Source organism: Ceratotherium simum, chromosome 20 (assembly GCF_057802395.1).
Source record: "Ceratotherium simum simum isolate JZ-2026a chromosome 20, ASM5780239v1, whole genome shotgun sequence".
Taxonomy (NCBI): Eukaryota; Metazoa; Chordata; class Mammalia; order Perissodactyla; family Rhinocerotidae; genus Ceratotherium; species Ceratotherium simum.
Genome location: NC_141919.1, coordinates 4,285,800 through 4,303,544, shown reverse-complemented (window position 1 = coordinate 4,303,544; position 17,745 = coordinate 4,285,800). Strand labels below are relative to the sequence as shown.

The window sequence follows — 17,745 nt, the reverse complement described above, 5'->3', positions numbered from 1 at the left end:
TTACATATTTAACTCATTTCATTACACCTGCTAACATTTCTGCCCCAGAGTCCTCATGAGGAATTTCATCTAGGTGAGTGGAGTGTTAATCTTTTGATGCTTTCTTAAAATGCCCCCAACCAGCAGCAGACGTATCATCAAAGGAAATTTCACAGCTGAATAATGAAGGATTCCATCAGCGTGGCTTAAATAGCAACAGGAATAGCCGGTCAGTATTTAGGCACTTCTCACGCTGACAAAGCAGATTAATATATATCTCCTCACCAGACAGAAAAGGACAAGTGTGTAATTCCACGGATACGAGGGGCCTAGAGCAGACAAATTCATGGAGACAGGAGGTAGACGGTGGTTACCAGGCTGCGGGGTGGGGGGAGGGGAGAACGGGAAGTTAGTGTTTGGGTACAGAGTTTCAACTGGGGAAAACGAAAAAGTTCTGGAGAAGGATGGTGTTGATGGCTGCACAACAACGTGAATGTACTTAGTGCCACTGAACTGTACACTTAAAAATGGTTAAAATGGCAAATTTTATGTTATGTATATTTTACCACAAAACAAGACTAACATATCTTCTGAGAAAGGTGGGGCCCTGAGCCACCTTATGTGGGCGTTCAAAGAAGAGCTATGCAAGCCTTTTCCCTTCCTGTTATGTCGCCCTGAGATGGCAAACTTAGTCTTTCTACTTGAGAGGACTCTGGTTCAAAAGTGTTAGGATAAAAATGACTGTGGACCCTCCACGTCGCCTGGTTCTGCTGGCTAAAGCAGTGGTGGCCGAGCTGGGGACCCCAGCTACCAAGGAAGCTACTAGGTGGAAATGGGGCTGGGGGTCCCGGAGATGCTTTTAGTGTTTCAGAATACCTCAAGGCAGTCATAGACAGCACTTACAGGTAAAACTGCCAGGCAAACTGTCCTGGCCTTCAAGTTCGTCTTCTCAGGGGGCAACACCACGGGAAACCCTGAACGCCATGGTGGGTGTTGAGAAAAACAAATGCTTGCATGAATTATCACCTAAATCAACCAGGTTCTTCCAGAGAAAAATAATTTAAAAGCTTGCTACTCAAAGGTGGTCTGCAGAGCAACAGTGGGGGCTTCACTTGGGCCTTGGCTAGGTGTGTGGGACCCCAGGCCTGCCCCAGACCTTTGGAATCAGGTCTGCATTTTAACAAGATCCCCAGGTGACTTATTTACACCTTCAAGCTTGAGAAGAACTGCTTCAAGACATGGACTCCACGGAGAACAATAAGTGAGTACTTTATAGGGAACAGTTTGGAATGACTTGTTTACGGAAGTAAAACCATGAAGTAACCCGCTAAGGCTGTCAAAGAAATAGGCGAGTTAGAAGCTGGGGGACTACTGCTGCCCAGAGCCCTCGCCTCGGAGAGGCAAAATTTCATGCCATTGATGAGAATCGTAGCCGTTACCTAAGATTTTGTAGCGGAGCAAGCGAATAAGTTGACATCACATCTCCCACAGTGATAACTCCCCAGTGGGCCCCACCTCTCAAAGGAGGCTGAGCGGAGGGGAGGGCCACAGCAGCCCTGCTCTCGCCCTGAGGTCTGGTGCCGGCCCCTCCCAGCCCAGGGCTTCAACCACCACTCCTCGAGTGAGGCAGGTTTCTCCCTACACGGGAATTCCCTAATAGTTAATCAGCCACTAAGAGAATACAATTTCTCTGTATGATTATAGTTTTTTTCAAACAAGTTACTGTGGTCATTTCAAAGAAATACAGCAAATTTCCCCTAGATTTTAATATGGACAGTAACTCTTAGAGAGTTCCACACAATTAGATTGTGTGGAAACTCGCATTTCCCTCAACTCTTGCTCTGATTGATAATTCATAAGTAAAGGGACCAGAACTCTGTGTTGTCTACTCTAAGCTGGATGCTGTTTATGTGGTTAGTTCATCAAATTTCCCCAAATGCTGAGACTATTTTACAGAAGGGGAAACAGACTTAGGAAGTTACCTAACCTGTCTCAGGTCACAAGGCCACGAGACGACAGAAGCCATGATTCAGATCCAGGTGCATTTCATCCCTGGACCTCCACGTCTGCACACCAGCTGCCCACGCACTGCAGACCCGGACAGCTGCCTCGGGCGGGCCGCGTTTGTATTCCCTCTGGGCTGAAGCCGTCTCTCTGGCCCAGGTCACGTCTGCCGAGGCACCAAAAGGACACTGACGGTTACAGGGCCCCACAGGCCGCAAGGGTCCTTACAGCTATTAGGTGGCATGGGAAAAGCCAGGCAGCTCAATAACACAGGCTTTTGCATTTCCTGATCTCTCAGGCATCAAACAAGACAAGAAACGCTGTTTTTTAAAGGTATTTCCTGCTGAACAAAACCTAGGAAGTAGTGGAAATCTTAGGGACATTTGATCTTGAAGGGATTATTCCAACCCCCGTTCTCGTCTTCAAGAAAAAAATGTGGCTCCAGATACAGGGCAGGGAGACGCCCTGGAGCTGGGCAGCACGGCAGCCCCCTCTCCTGAAATTCTTCAAGGGGTATTTTAGCCGTGGTGGCCTGAACCATCCAATTAGCACCCTGATATGGAAGAGTGGGCTTCCAACGGCGATAAACCAATGGCTCTGCCTCTTTTGAGCAGCTCCTCCCACAGCAGCGGATGGCCTGCATGTCGCAGAGCGCACCACGAAGTGACCTCTTGCAGGATGCCTGGGGTTTGGAGTGGAGCTTGAATGAACATGAGGCAGGACGGACAGAACACGACGTGGCTGAAATGGCTGTAGCAGTCATTTGCCAAAAATAATTATGACGTGCCTGGTGCTAAATGAACATCAAAGAAATGCTACAGCTCCTGTCTTCAAGAACCTTGCAACATTGCACAAGAGACAAAAACCTACACCAAAACACAAGTATTGCTAGTCGGCCAGCCAGTAGCCAGGAAATGCGGGCCCTGCTGAGGCCGGGCTGTGCATGGAGCCCCTCCGAGCAGCGAGGTTGACACATCTAGAAGCAGTTGTTTTGATGACTCCCCTGTAAAAACCTATAGTGGCTCCAGCACCTACAGAACCTAGACAGAGCCCCGGTGACCTAGCCCCCTCGCCCTCAGTCCTGTCTACTGCCCCGTCTGTGCCTCACGTTCTCCTGAGCGCTGAGCTCCTCTGTATGGTTTCAGACCTCTTCAGTTCTGTTCATTCTCTTCCCTCTTCCCCCAAACCTCCTGTCTTTGAAGACTCCGCTCAGGTGTTATAACCTCTAGGAGACTTTTTCACAAGTGCACTCCCGTCTTGGTTCTTACGACATGCAGTGGCCTAACTGCCAGGAGCACGGGCTGGGGCCAGACGGCGTGGACTGTCGTTCCGGCCTGGCCACTTACTGTGTTACCGTAGGTCAACTATTTCATCTGTGCCATGCCCAACTTCTCATCTACGAAAGACAGCAGTCAGACCTACTTCACTGGATTGTTGTGAAGATCATGTTAGTTAGACCAGTTCCTGGCATGTAGCAAGTATGCAATAAATGCTATTAGCAACACTTAACCATGTTCTCTTCATTGGTGTCTGTCTCACTTGTCACAAACTCTAAGACCTTGCAAGTCCGGGACTGTGTCTGGTATCTGTGAGACCTCAGGGCTGGTGGAGAGCAGGTGCTCACGCACATGCCTGGCGTGAACTGTGAAGAACCTTTGTGGAGGTGAACATAAAGCTTGGAAGACAGACTTGGAACAAGCACTCCAGGTAGGGACAAAGAGATGTGAGAATGTAAGGAAGAAATCTGGGTGGGAGGCCGCAGGAAGCAGCTTGGATGACATGAATGACCCTTATAGTGAAACAGGGAGAGAGACAGGCTGAAGAAGAAAGGGAATGAGGACGGCTGGAGCCAAGAGCCATCTGAAATGGTTCTGTCAAAGGGCCCACGAGGACTGTAGCAACTAAGACTGGATGCAACAGAATCAGGTGGAGAAAATTCTTGGCAGCAGGGAGACTAGTTAGAACAATATGGCAATTATTTATTAGCAATTATTTATTACTATTAATAGTAGCTATGACAGCTATTACCAAACCGTTCTTCCTTAAAAAAAAAACAACGCAATTTTATAATCAGAAAGAGGCCACTTTCTTTTATTGACAACCCGATCTCTACATACATCCAGTATTGTACAGATTGTAAGTGGACTGACAATTCTATTAATGATACAAACTCTTGAGCATTACACAGAGCTACTGCTCTAGGTTTCGGTGTATCTTATGCCAGGTACTTTAAGAGAGAGGACCAACATAAAGGAACCAGCTACTTTACTTCATGAGACTCAGCTTTCAAAAAAAGCATATATGTCATCTCACAGAACACTTAATATGTCTAAACCAGGAAAACCAGTAACTGAAAGACAAAAGGAACTCTGTTAAAGAAAGGTTGGTGATAAAAATGTTAGGTTTAAAAATTTCAGTAATTGGATTTAGGATCCAGAAAGTGCACACATACTGGGAATTTTAAGAAAAGCCCCCCAAGTTCAGCTTCATGATTACTACTACATTCTGAAAGGGTATTTCTGGGTTGCTCCAACGTCTCCCCTGCTACTATAAACCACTCTTTCATCGTTCTAAAGAAACAAGATGGTAATTCACATAAATGGATTTTACAATAACATTCTTCTCACTCAAAATAAAATAAAACTAAATATGATCTTCACCAAATTACAAAGAAATCTGATCAAAATGTTGAGCAGATAAAGAAGCCAGACCATCCACTTACCTTCCCTGACTGCCTATGGTGCAGAGCAGCGGTGTTGCCTACACAGAAGGGGAGATGTGAGTGGGCCCCGCCCTGCCCCTACCCAGCCTGCAGTGTGAGGGCAGACAAAGCCCTTCAGCTTTCCTGAGGTTTTGCCTTCCCAGGTATAGAATTGAGGGGTTGGGCCAAATGGCGCTTAAGAGACCTTTTGAATAAAAGGCTCTTAGTCAGCTCGAGATCCCACCTTTGAGCAAACAGTTAGCATGGCAACAGAAACAGATTAGAAACGGTGGGTGAAGTACTTCTTATCTTTCAATGCCATCACCCAGAACTATTCTGTACTGCAGTTCAAGGACATCTTCTTCTGATACGTTCATCTAATGGCTGGTGCTGCTAAAGGGTAAGCAAATAAGGCACCTGACAGCAAAATTTTGGATAAAAACGTAGAAAGGCTGTGCCAAGTTTGGATAGAAAACCAATGTACCACATCACAGCAGCAGTCAGGACTTTCTGCCTCTGAATTTTAAGAGCCATCAATCTGGCTGGGAGATGCACATTCAAGCCATTCAACAGAGATCTATGGAGCATAAGAATACGTTTCCTGAAATCCTCCCAGGAAGGCGACTTGCATGAAACTGGTTCAAACAGAAAGGATGCAACAGAATTACGTGCAGGGTAGGATTTTTTTTTTTTTTTTTACAGATAAGAAAAATGACCCAAAGAGAGTGATGGCTTCTCATTCTGGCTGCTAAAAAGAATACAAATATCATTTCTTCTGGAATCTAACACACTGGCTTCATTTTCAAAATGCATCACTTTATTGTCCTCAAAAGGCAGCCATACATGATAGACCTTAAGCACGTGACAGTCACATGATTTCTTCAGTGAGCCCCAGAACTTCCACGAGCTCTCCTGGGCTTACAGTCAGAGCAGTCCCAAGGAGTCAAATATTAAAGCTTTCTCCACAGCCACATGTTCCTTTGATGTTTGGGTTATTGAAAACAAACTCACTGGACAATTTGTCTTCAACATAGTCCATTTCTGTTCCTAAAAGTGTTAGCTGTGCCTTCTTCTCGATGAACACTCTGACTCCTTGGGGAGAAGAAAACACGTGTCACACGAAGCCTGCACACCTATGAAACCTGCTGATTCAAAGCACAGTGAACTTTAAACGGTAACCACTCACGAAAGCCACACAGGAGGCTCCAGAATCTGTCTCAGCATCTCCTTTAAGGGATTTAGTGCCCGGTTTCCCGTCTGTCCCCTCTTTCCCACACAATAATCTATGTCAAGAACAATTATATTAGGCTAGATAGGTGGACACGAGCAAATTCCACAATAATTCTATGCAAAACTAGAATTTGCTTTTCACTCTACTTCACTCATCTTTCCAATTTGCAACAGGAAGAAAATGTGTATATTCTCAGTGCGAGTTTTGTAAAGACGGAGTCAATAAAATGTATGAAAACCTTGCAATGACACCTGTACACAATGCGACCTGGAGACACACAAGGACTGTGATACACTGGGCTGGTTTAACAAGACCAATCACTACAACACAGCAGTTTTGTCCTTCTGCTTATGGGCTGGAAAACTGGTGACAACATAACCCCTAGTCATTACGTAGGGAGAGGTCGGCATCTTCGTAAATATAATTGGTTTAAGAAAACTTTCTTCCTTATAAGAAATCGGAGTAATTACTTAAATACAAACTACACATAAGTTATTAGATCTCTTCTTCTTTAGGATGAAAAATTTAAGGTTTAAGATATTTTATGTATTGACTTTAACAATGTATTCACAAACGTCTTTACTGGTCAGTCCCTTCAGTTTAATAAAGTGAACCCACACAGGGAGCACACGCACGCTGGCTAACGGTACGCCTCTGACGCACAAAGCACCCCCATGGAACCCGTGGACACTGCCGTTCCCCTCAAGTTGCAGCATGAGTTACTTTGTTTTAAATAGGTTTAATCAGATTACCAGGTAGGGGCAGGGAGTGGGGGCAAAATGTAATTAAAGCACTGAAATTTTTAATAAAAATGGGAAATACAGCTTCTTCCAAAGCATGAAATGACATTATTATTTGACATAGATGTCAAACTGGTGCTTCACACAAAAACAGTTGGTTCACTCTGAAGTTTCATCACCTTAAAGCCTCTCTGCACACAATGATGGTCTTTCATAACTGAAAGTTTATCCAATAACCTATCAGCTCCTAAAAGGACGGCCTCTGGAGCGAGCTTGATTAGGTTCAACTTTTCACTAGGTCACTTTACTAGCTGTGTGACCTGAGGCAAACGATCGAAGCTCTCCGTGCCTCAGTTTCTTCATCTGCAAAACGGGGACCAGATGGTCCGTTCTCACCTGGCTGCTCCGTATAAATCAGTTAACATATGCAAGTCTGTCAAACCACACCTACTCACAGTGACTACTATACACGCCATTCCTACTATTACTCTCATTATGCTTCATGCTGCGCAAGGCTAAACGTTTTAGGCAAAACACAGTGTCCAGAAAAAGTCTGCTCAAAACTCACCATCTTGAACAACTTCTTCATCAGAATCTCCTTTTGTCTTCGTATATTCTAGAGTATATGAAAGGCCATTACAACCTCTAGTTCGGACACCAACTTTCAAACCTACCTGAAAAAGTATTGTAAATATAAACTGAGTTTTAAAGTAGCACAGATTAAATAATTACTTAATAAAAATCCTGGCTATTTGATATTATTAATTTCTTCATAAGCGAAAAGATAAATATTAGATTTCTGGCTATAAAATGTCCCTTTAAGAAGTGTAAGTGGAATGGGGAAGAAGCATTAAAAAAATTTAACTTTGTACAAACATCATTACAACACTAGCAGGGATCCAAAAAGAATAAAACTAATTATATAGAAAGAAAATAATACAGACCAAAAAAACCCCCCAAAACCAGTCATGACTATCCTAAAAAAACAGATATTTTTTTTTCCTATTTTCTTCCAGTCCCTGTCATATATATAATCTAAACATAGTTTTTATTATAGCAGAGAGAAAAATTCTATTCTCTGTTTTTTCCACTTAAGATATCATTTTTCCATGTAATTAGCCTTCACAATGATCATTTGCAAGTAATGCCTAAATATCCCACTATACCAATGTACGTTTATTACTTAACCCTTAGTATTAGCCATCTAGGCTGAGAATAACATTTTTAAGGAAAGAGTTTTAATTCCAAAAATGAATTATCACTTTTTTTTTTAAAGGAAAAAGAAAAGTATCTGATGGCAGAGATGACTATCTAAAAAAATCAGACTTTCTCAAAAACGTTTGTGCTCCACCTCATTGTGCGAGATGTTCTTGGAAGTTTCTCTATGGTTTGGTTCACAAGGTTCACAGGCCATCACCTGGCAATCACACCGCCTCTCCACGGGCCTTAATTCTAGGGCAGATCTGTGTAAACATTCTCAAATACCAGAAATCAAAAGACTGCAGCCAAGATAGAGGTAAGAACTTTAAAAAGTGCCCAAATAGCACTTTTAAAATATCAGTCTACCTTAATACAATTTTCTAACAATATCTACTGAATTTCTATTCTTGGAGCCTATCTGCTTTTGCATTTAAGTATACAATAAAAGTATTATCATAAAAAGTATTATTTCACCAAGCAGATCCTGGTTCTCTTAAAAACAGCAATGTGTACTTGCTTCAGGAAAGCAGTCATCTAGTAGGGAGACATTTGGGGAAGAGCGAGAGTTAGAATGTTAAGCTGCCTGGGAGGTGTCATGCGTTGAAGCATTCAGAGAGTAGTTTCCTCTGTCCTTAAACAACAACAAGGAGACACAACTATGGTTTTATTCACCTTCAGAGCGACAGCTTAGAGAACGTGGGAGGGAATTTCACATATTCAGTATGATAAATAATGAACTGCCTAGCTGAAATTCTGGAGCACATATCACCAGTATTTGTTTAACTCAGCTTTTATCTTTGTAAACAGGAAGATTCAAGCCAGCAGGGAGTCCAACTATTAGGAATGGCTACAGACACTTAAAGAGTATGTGAAAATACAGCTTTAGGTAACTGGAGTTTGGAAAAGGGATTGCTTTTGCCATAAATTATACTCAATGAAGTGTTTGCTCAATCCTTTTCATGTCAATATGAACAAACATCCCTCAAACCTACAAAGCTAAACTCTTGTTTCATTTGGTCACTGCATATTCTAGTCAGTCTATCCAAATGGAACTGGAACACTGATACACTTGAGCATTTAATAATTCTTAGGAGGAATATGCTAGAACTTCATTACATTGTAATACAGGATGTACAACGGAACACAGAAACCACTCCATAGTCTAATTATGAAATATTAATTGTCTATTACTTGGAAGTAACTTACACTATTCCATAGGCAATTAACGCACTAAGATTAAGATGATGCCCACACTCCTTACTCCACAACTCTATATTCAGGAATACAGCCTACGTAGGTGCACTTCACAGGCTTGGCCCTCTACAACAACGGGCCTGGCACACTACAGACACTGAACATTAGCTGAATGATGTTTGTGGCAGCACTGAATGAAAACAACCCAAAGACCTTTAATATGGGGGATTGGTTAAATAAATCAAACCTGTACAATGGAATATGTTATCATATGCAGTCACAAAAAAGAATGAGGTGGATCTTTCTGTAATGATACGGGAAAATCTTCAAGCTATATTATTAGGTGCAAAAGGCAAAGTGTAAGTACAGCATGTATGGAATGCTCTCATCTAAGTAGGGAGAGAGATACACAAACGTAACAAGCATAGTCTACGCCAGCGGGTCCCCTCAGGGAATTAGTATTGGTTGTCACAGCTCAGGAGTGTGGCGGTGCCACTGGCTATCTAGTGGGCAGAGGCCAGAGACGCCAGTAAGCACTCTGCAATCCACTCCCAACAAAGAACTATCTGGCCCAAAACATAAACAGTGCTGAGCCTGAGAAATCCTGGTGGAGGCAGATAAAATGCATGGATTATCTCTGGAAAGACACTAAGAGGCTGCTGCTTAGACGGAAGAATGACCATGAAGAGTTGGGGGTCAGAGAATGACTTCCTTTTCATTGAATATGCTGTTATACTACTTGAATTTTTAAAAATCATGAGCATATTTTCCTTTTTAAATAAAAACTCCCAATCAATGAAAGCATACTGTTTATCACAAGATAAATTCATTGTGAAAATACAACTTCAATTTTTCACTAAATATTTTTCTGATTGGGTTTACTCACGTGTTCAGGCTTATCTTTAAGAAGTTGTTTTATCTTGTTTACTGCTGAAGGTGTCTGAAAAAAGAAAATGTTATTCAGTTTGCAGCCACAAAACCTGCATTCTTCAAAGCCTTATATTTCCTAGTCTTTAAGACTATTCAAGTCTACCTTTAGCAAACTCACGTGACAAATTTACGTTCCATTCTTTCTAGAGCCTTGTTGATTTTATACACAAACATATGAACTCTACTTAATTCAAAGCATTCTCTTTATTTTTAAAATACCTTCTAGGAACATCCTTTTAACCTTGCTCCCCCCAGTCAAGGTCAGCTCCCTGTAATAAGCTCTACGGTACTATCTACTTCCACCACAAATGTAACTTTCCCGGGCAGCATCTGTTTTGTGCTCCTACTGTATGTCCAGCAACAAGCACACTGTCTGACAAAACCGAGGTACTCAACAGCCAATGACTGAATCAAGTACCTCACTGGGAAAGCCAACCTCCAGGCATTTTTCCTGTTGGTTATTATTAACTCTACTGCTTTTTTGCTTACCCCAATTTCAAATCCATCAAAACGCATAGTAGAGGAAAGAGTGTACCAGCATCAACCCAAAGTGTGTTTCTTGTACCAGTCAGACAGATGTTCACACAGATTTCTAAATGTGGCTTAACTCAACATCTTACAATACCTAGATGAATACAACCAAGCTAGACAACTATAGAAACAAGAACAGGGAAGAGTCTTTTCAGGAGAAATACTGTTTAATCTAGCCTCATTGTCCTCAAAAGGAGAAAAATACCACAACGTATTGTATGTATAGGTCAGCATCACCAACCCCACTTTCCTGGGAAGGAGGCTGTTGGGGACATATGCCAGGGCATTCCTGGTCCACTTCCTAGCTGTGTCACAGCTCATTTCTTGGCTTAAATGGAGATAACAGTCCTCCTCTTCAGGGTTCTTGTGAGGATTAAAGAAATGAGTTCATGAAGAGCATTCAGAACAGTGCCGGGGCAGAGATCAATATAAGCCAGCTATTATTACAACGATGAGAGTCTCTCATCACCGGGAGACCACGTCCCTCCTACTTTCTGTTTTATTAGCTCCTCTAGCTGGCAATGCTGTGTTGGTCCTCTAGTTTTTGTATTGGCATTTTACCGGTTTGTGAAATCCCAAAGAGTGGACATTACGACCTGCAACTAAGTAGTAACTGTGCCCAGAGCTCCAGCCTGTGCTGAGAAAGCAGACCCAACGGACGGCCCCAGAGTGTGCTCTTCTGCCCCGTCTGGTGGGGGCTCGGCCAGGTGAGGATGTTGAAGCAGAGTCTGGTCCCAGTTTAGAGAGGTCATGAAACCAATTTAGAGGGTTGAGACTAGCATTTTTTAAAAACACAAAATAGAAAAGAAAACAATGCTTTACACTTAATAAAGATGAATGTTTAGTAAAACTTTTATTTCTTATTACTATGAAGTGAGTATGTACATATACATTTCTTATCTTTACAGTGACACTTTAAAAAAAAAAGGTTAAAAAAAATCACTACCAATAGGTGGTCTGTAAAGGCCTCGTCCCACGACTCCATCAGAACAGGAGCCAAGCAGCATGAAAACACAGGGGACAGCACACAGGGGAGGAAGAAGGAAACGCACAAGAGCAGAATAAGGGCTTTTTTTTGGAGATCACAGCTTATCAATATCAAATAGTTACAGAAATATTTATGAAAAAAATTTTTTTAAAAAGTGCTCATTTACCCTTCTAAATGATTGCCAGCAGAAACTAACTTTCATAATTTTCATGGTCATATTTCCCATGTGAGTTTTAAAGAAATTAATCTAATTACTGTCAAATGGTAAAAGATATCTGATAAGTTTAAAAAAAGAAAAAGGCCCAGCCATGGGAAACATTTGTTGGAACTACAACTGGATGTGTAGCTGGCAGGTCAAATTGCGGAGAGGCACCACCGGATGATCTGAAGGCACACACTACGCTGTCAACAGCCCCACGCGACTTTCTAAATGATCTAATTTGGTTTTATAAAATATTTTCTTCTTTTCCCAACTCTCAGTCGAAAACAAACAGTAAACGAAGGAAAGCACTTCAGAGAGTGCTCCACTCATTATCACACAGTGGTGATGTTCAAATAGTAGGCTGAAAGGCGCTTCAGGGAAAAGTGACCTGTGTGCCTGGGAACTGTGGTACCCAAACGTGTCAATTTTCCTGTGTCAGGCAAAACCAAATACACTCCATTGAGAGGAGTGTTACTAATGATGGACAACCCTGCTGAGTACTCACTTAAGGGGTAAGATACGGTTCTTATAACTTTCCAAGTGATGGATTTGATCTTTAGAACAAGTCAGAATGACTAAACTGGGAACATTTGGGACTTAAAAAAAAAAGTTCTAGCGATAAAAAGTACTTTCTGTATCTCAGTCCCAGGCAGAAGCCAAGGATCCCACTTTGCTCTAGGTCTGTTTGCATACTCTGGCAGCTTTGCGCTGAAGTAAAACCAACCTGGGAAACAGTAAGAACTTCAAGTCAACAACATGCTCAGGCCTAGCAGCCCTCCAATCTCAATGCACTCCCCACACAACTAAGAAACCCACACCTTTCCAAGAGATTGATGTACAATTAACAACTCTAATTCACCTGAGATCTGGCCAGTGAAATAAAATTTAAGAGATTCTTGAAACTCAATGAAATATAATGATGATTTTTAATCTGCTCATACATATTTGATAAGAACACAAAAATATCTTTGAGTGAGACATTTTGGCCTTTTAAAAAAAGACTTTCAGGGCCAGCCCCGTGGCTTAGCTGTTAACTGCGGGTGCTCCGCTACTGGGGGCCTGGGTTCGGATCCCGGGCGCACACCAACGCACCGCTTCTCCGGCCATGCTGAGGCCGCATCCCACATACAGCAACTAGAAGGACGTGCAACTATGACATACAACTATCTACTGGGTCTTTGGGGGAAAAAAGGAGGAGGCAACAGATGTTAGCTCAGGGCTGATCTTCCTCACCAAAAAAAAAAAAAAAAGACTTCCAGTCTATTTTTGTTAAAATTATGGCAAAAGGCACTGTAGATGAACGTATTTTATAACTGCTTCATAGCAACACACTTTTACTTTATCCAATGCCACAGGGTGTAGCAAAAATTTTTCATCCTCAATACTGTATTTCCTTAAGCATTCCCCAGGTGATTTTGATTTTTTTGCTAAGAACTCAAAAGTAAAACAAACTCCATCATTAATGTATACTAAACTTCTGCCCATGACTACAACCTATTTCAATTTCATTATAAAGCTGACATTTTTATTTTCTTCTACTTCTAAAACTAGCGTTTTAACATTTAAAAGATGCTAGATAACCAGTAGCCAATGAACAAGTTATGGTATATTTTGTTTAACTCATTCTTTAACGGGTATAGCTGCCATTATGGTGTTGTTTCCTTTCTGTCTTTTCCTGTTCATGTATGTGTGTATGTATATCTATGTATACGTATATATATAAAATCATATACACAATTTTGTAGCCTACATTTTAAAAGCTTAACATGTTTCTCATGTGATACATAGAAATAAACATATACTCACCACTTATTGAGTACCTTTTAGGCGTTTAATGGTTTATATGCACCATCTCTTTATTCTTACAATTCTGTGATTCAGGTATTAAAGATCAAAATAATTTGCTCAGGGCTAGTAAGTCAAAGAATGAAGAGTTGTGACTCACAAACTTAAAAAAAAAATCATTATTTACAATGACCACATAGTATTTCACCAACAGATTTTACTTAACCAATCGCTCATTGTAGACATTCAGGCTACTTACAGTTGTTTCCTGTGCAATACTCCTTAAATTGCCTACATATAGCAATCTTATTGCTTGGTCACTGTTCCAAAGGCCTTGTGGTGCTAGTCCTCCAATGAATTAACAGCTCCTTATTGAGCCCCAATGTATTTATCATCATATTGTTTCCCAGCTGCTCTCAACCAACTTAACTAGAAAGTTAAGCCCTAAGGCACCCACTGTACATAATGAATTAACTTCTCTCCTGTGCATCAAGAATGACGCTGGCTATGTACCACCACGTTCTCACAGTTTCGGGTGAGCTTTACGCACAGCTGTGGGCACATCTCTAATCCTAAATTAGGGTTGCAGTGATTCTGATTTGTACAATGATGGAAATAAAGGCCTCTGCCAGCAGGGTAATGTTAAATCATGGGGTTCTTCAACTGTATTTTACTCTGGCTCCTACAAATTCAACTCCATTTGTCGATTCCCAGGTATGTAGGGAAGTACGGGGAGGGGAGGGGTGACATCATCTTCTTTGGATGTTCTCTGCAGGTGTCCAAGGGTACTCACTTTGATGTGGTGGGTTGGAGTCTTAAAACATTCAATCAAGGAACCATCTCTGGTTTGCATAAAAGTGTGATGGGCAGCCTGTCACCAGTCTCTCCAGCAAACCATCAGTCCTCGCCTGGATTAACATCAGCTAATGCAGCTAATTTGGTGCTGACAACATGGAACCATGTTTTCATTTTATCAATTCCTTTTCAACATGGAACCATGTTTTCATTTTATCAATTCCTTTTCCTAGCCTCTCGCTGACCTCTGGTAGACTGCACAGGTACAGCCCTTTGCAAAGGTTGCAACATGTCAAATTCTTGATGTCAAAATTTATTATCTAGGTCACATTTACCTCTTCTTATCCATTTTATTGAATCGTCTCTAGTTTCATTTGTTCTCATCTGTCTCCACTCATTTGCCCTTTGATGACCTCACTGCTTTTGCACTGAACACATCTTGGGATTACAAATGTTGCAAAAGCACTTGAAAACTGAGCACAAACAGCAATATGTGCATGCCATAGTGTCTTGAGACCAGGGAACATATGCTAGGATTAAAATGACTGCAAGCCTGCTAACATACGCCCGTGGTGGAAAGCAGAACTAACGCGCTTTTTCTCTGTACCGGCTTCTAAGATCACAGGGAAAGGAACACCTAGTCACCAGGTAAGTAGGATGAGTTCAGACAATGGACTCCTACAAGTTTATCACAACAGCTGATTAAAGGCAACAGGGAGCCCTTGTGAACTGAGAACTGATATAATAAAGCAGTGCTGGTAGCAGAATTAGCCTGCTAAGAGGTAACATATGATGCAGCAGAACGAGCAAGTGTGGAGAGAGCCCAGGTCTCAGACTCTGGACTGTGTTATTATTCCTAGTAATTCCTAGAGGCGGCAAAAGCCAGACCTACGACTATCCCTAGAGAGTGGGAACTATATAACATTTACTTTGTGTCTTGAAACACAGCAGGTCTTAAATGTGTGCTGAAGGAGAACCAACGGAGAGGAAGGGGAGGACTCAGAAATTTAGAAGAAACAGGTAACATGCCAAATGGTGGCGCAAGAAAAGGCCAAAAAGTGTCTCGGCTCTTTCTGACTCCTCCTGGCTTTACCATTACCAGTGGTAGAATTCTTTCGAATTCCAAATAACTTTTACTGAGATTTAAAGGAGACACAAAGCATGAGTTGTGCTCTCCAGTTCTTGTGGTTTCAAGACCTTGGAGAATTCTAAGACTCAACGGCGTATCTTTCAGAAAATGGGCTTGGTGGTACAGAAAAAATATAGAATACATACCACATATAATCAGGATAACTTCCTTATGGGCATAAAACATTGATCCATTATAAAATGACTTCTCCCACCTTATCTCGACTTTCTTCTATTTTGCTACAACTGATTTTCTGGCAACAGGCCTTCTTATGGCATTAGATTGAATGGAATCCATTATTCAATGAAAATAACCTATTTTCCCAGTCTCTAGGTGGGAAAGCTTACACAAAGGCATCCTGACCAAGAATGGGGTGTGTGTGAGAAGAATGCTGAGTAATCATAAGCTTTCCTATGAAATTAACCTCTTTCAAAACTGCAAATACAGGGGACTGCTCAATGGATAGGAGATTTTCTTTTGGAACTACACAGAGGTGATGGCTGCACAACATTGTGAACGTACTAAATGCCACTGAACCGAACACTCTGGAATGGTCAATTTTACACATGACTTTTCCCTCAGTTAAAAAAACACCGCACAGGACGCCGGGGACGCAGCATGCACGGTGAATTCTCGATGCCTGGTCTGGTGCCCTTCGAGCGTCTGACCTTTGACCCGGAACACGCCGTAAACCCACGCAGGGCAGAAACCCTCACCCCGCTTTGTCCTTTGTCAGAGCCGCCCTCAGCCTGGGATGGCCCGAGGCACGGAGGGTGCTCTAGACGCCCCGGCCCCCGCCGCCAGGAAGCCCCCGCCGCGCGCAGCAGCCGCGATCCCAGGGCGGGCGGGGTGGCGGCCGCGCTCCCCGCACCGCACGGGGGTCCTCCGCGGGCTCCGGCCCCACAGGCACCTCCGGCGGGGGTTCTGGTTGACTCGTCCAGCTACGCCGGCTCCCCGCACACCCAACCTCTAACAACCCGCGCCCTGCAGCTCCGCAGCCGGGCATGGCCCTAGGGCGGGTCCCGCGCTCTCAGCGGGCCGGGTGGGCCGGGGGTCGCGCAGGCACACAGCCCCCTCCCCTCCCTGTTCATCCACCGCCCCCCCCCGCGCGGTGGCGCGCGGCCTGCTGGGAAACGTAGTCCCAGGGCGCCGGCCGCGGGGCAGCCCCGCCCGCACTTGTTTATCTCTGGCGGGGGCCGAGCGGGGAGCGCGGCGACCCTGCGGGGCGGGCCCGGGTCCCCGCGGACCCGCCGCCGCGACCTCCTCGCGCGGGGCGGAGGTGAACCAATGTCACGGACGCGGCCGCGCGCCCGGCCACTCACCAAGGTGAGGGCGGCCCGGGTGGGCTGCAGCTTCCTCTTGCTCACGGCCCGGACGGTGGCTCGGACTAACGAAGCCGACATCCTGGCCGTCCCGGCGCCCCGGCCAAAGCTCGGCCACCTCAGCCTCTCTCCATGGACACGGCGGGCGCATTGACGCCACAAGCTGCGGCGCACGGCCCCAGGCCCCGCCCCGCGCGGCCCCCGCGCCGCCATTGGGCGGGCCGCGTGAGTGACGGGCGGGGGGCGGGGCCGGGCGCCGGCCGTGGGCACGTGACTCGCGGCGCCGCGGCCAGGAGGAAGGTCGTCCCGGCGAGGACAGTCGCAGCGTGGCGTCAGGAGGGGGCTGCAACACGCGGAGTGACCGCCGGCCTGGGGACGCCAGAGGCGCGTCGCTCCGCGACTGCCCCCTGGGCAAGGTGCGGCGCTGCCGCTTAAGAACGTGAGGAGTGCAGCCAGTGCGGGTGCTGGTGCTCTCAAAGCAGCACGGTTCCACGCCCAGACAGCTACAGACGTTTCAGCCTTCCGTTTTGGTCTAGCTAGATCGTTCTCAAGAGCGTAGAACTACCGCAGAGAATTGTATAATAAATAAAGAACCCCCTTCCCCCGCCCCGCGTGCTGTACTAGTTGAGATGTTGAAGGATGGTGCTAATGCAATTTTCTCTTTAGATGCTCACTTTGGAACCCTACCCTAGGATGTGACTGGGCAGCTCCGTGAATACTCACACTTACAACTAGTACCAGTCAATACGCTTGTCGTTTGTCAGACTCTGTGGTGGCTGCTCAGGGGCTTCTGCCTTTTAATTCTGCCTATTCAGCAAATATTCCTGAGCACCAGGCCCTGTCCCCGGGCATATACAGGAAGCCTGGTAAACGGAGGTCCAGGAAAGAACGAGAGATGCTGGCAGGACAGAAGTGCAGCAGGGTTAGCAGATGGGAGGAGAGCAGGATAGGCTGCGTTTCTCAAGAAGTGCTAGAGGTGAAGAGAAAAAGGAAAGAGGGGTTGGTTTTGTGGAG

General features: G+C 44.3%; 1 protein-coding gene across 1 annotated transcript; it reads right to left on the bottom strand.

Moving 5' to 3' along the window:
* Window positions 1–4,058: 4,058 nt before the first annotated feature.
* Window positions 4,059–16,944, bottom strand: ISCA1 (iron-sulfur cluster assembly 1). Its single transcript, XM_004440806.3, has 4 exons — window positions 16,732–16,944; window positions 9,936–9,989; window positions 7,224–7,329; window positions 4,059–5,776 (listed from the first exon to the last, which is right to left on the bottom strand). The coding sequence occupies exons 1-4, from the start codon at window positions 16,942–16,944 to the stop codon at window positions 5,628–5,630; spliced, it is 522 nt and encodes a 173-aa protein (XP_004440863.2). The 3' UTR covers window positions 4,059–5,627.
* Between the last annotated feature and the right edge of the window lie 801 nt (window positions 16,945–17,745).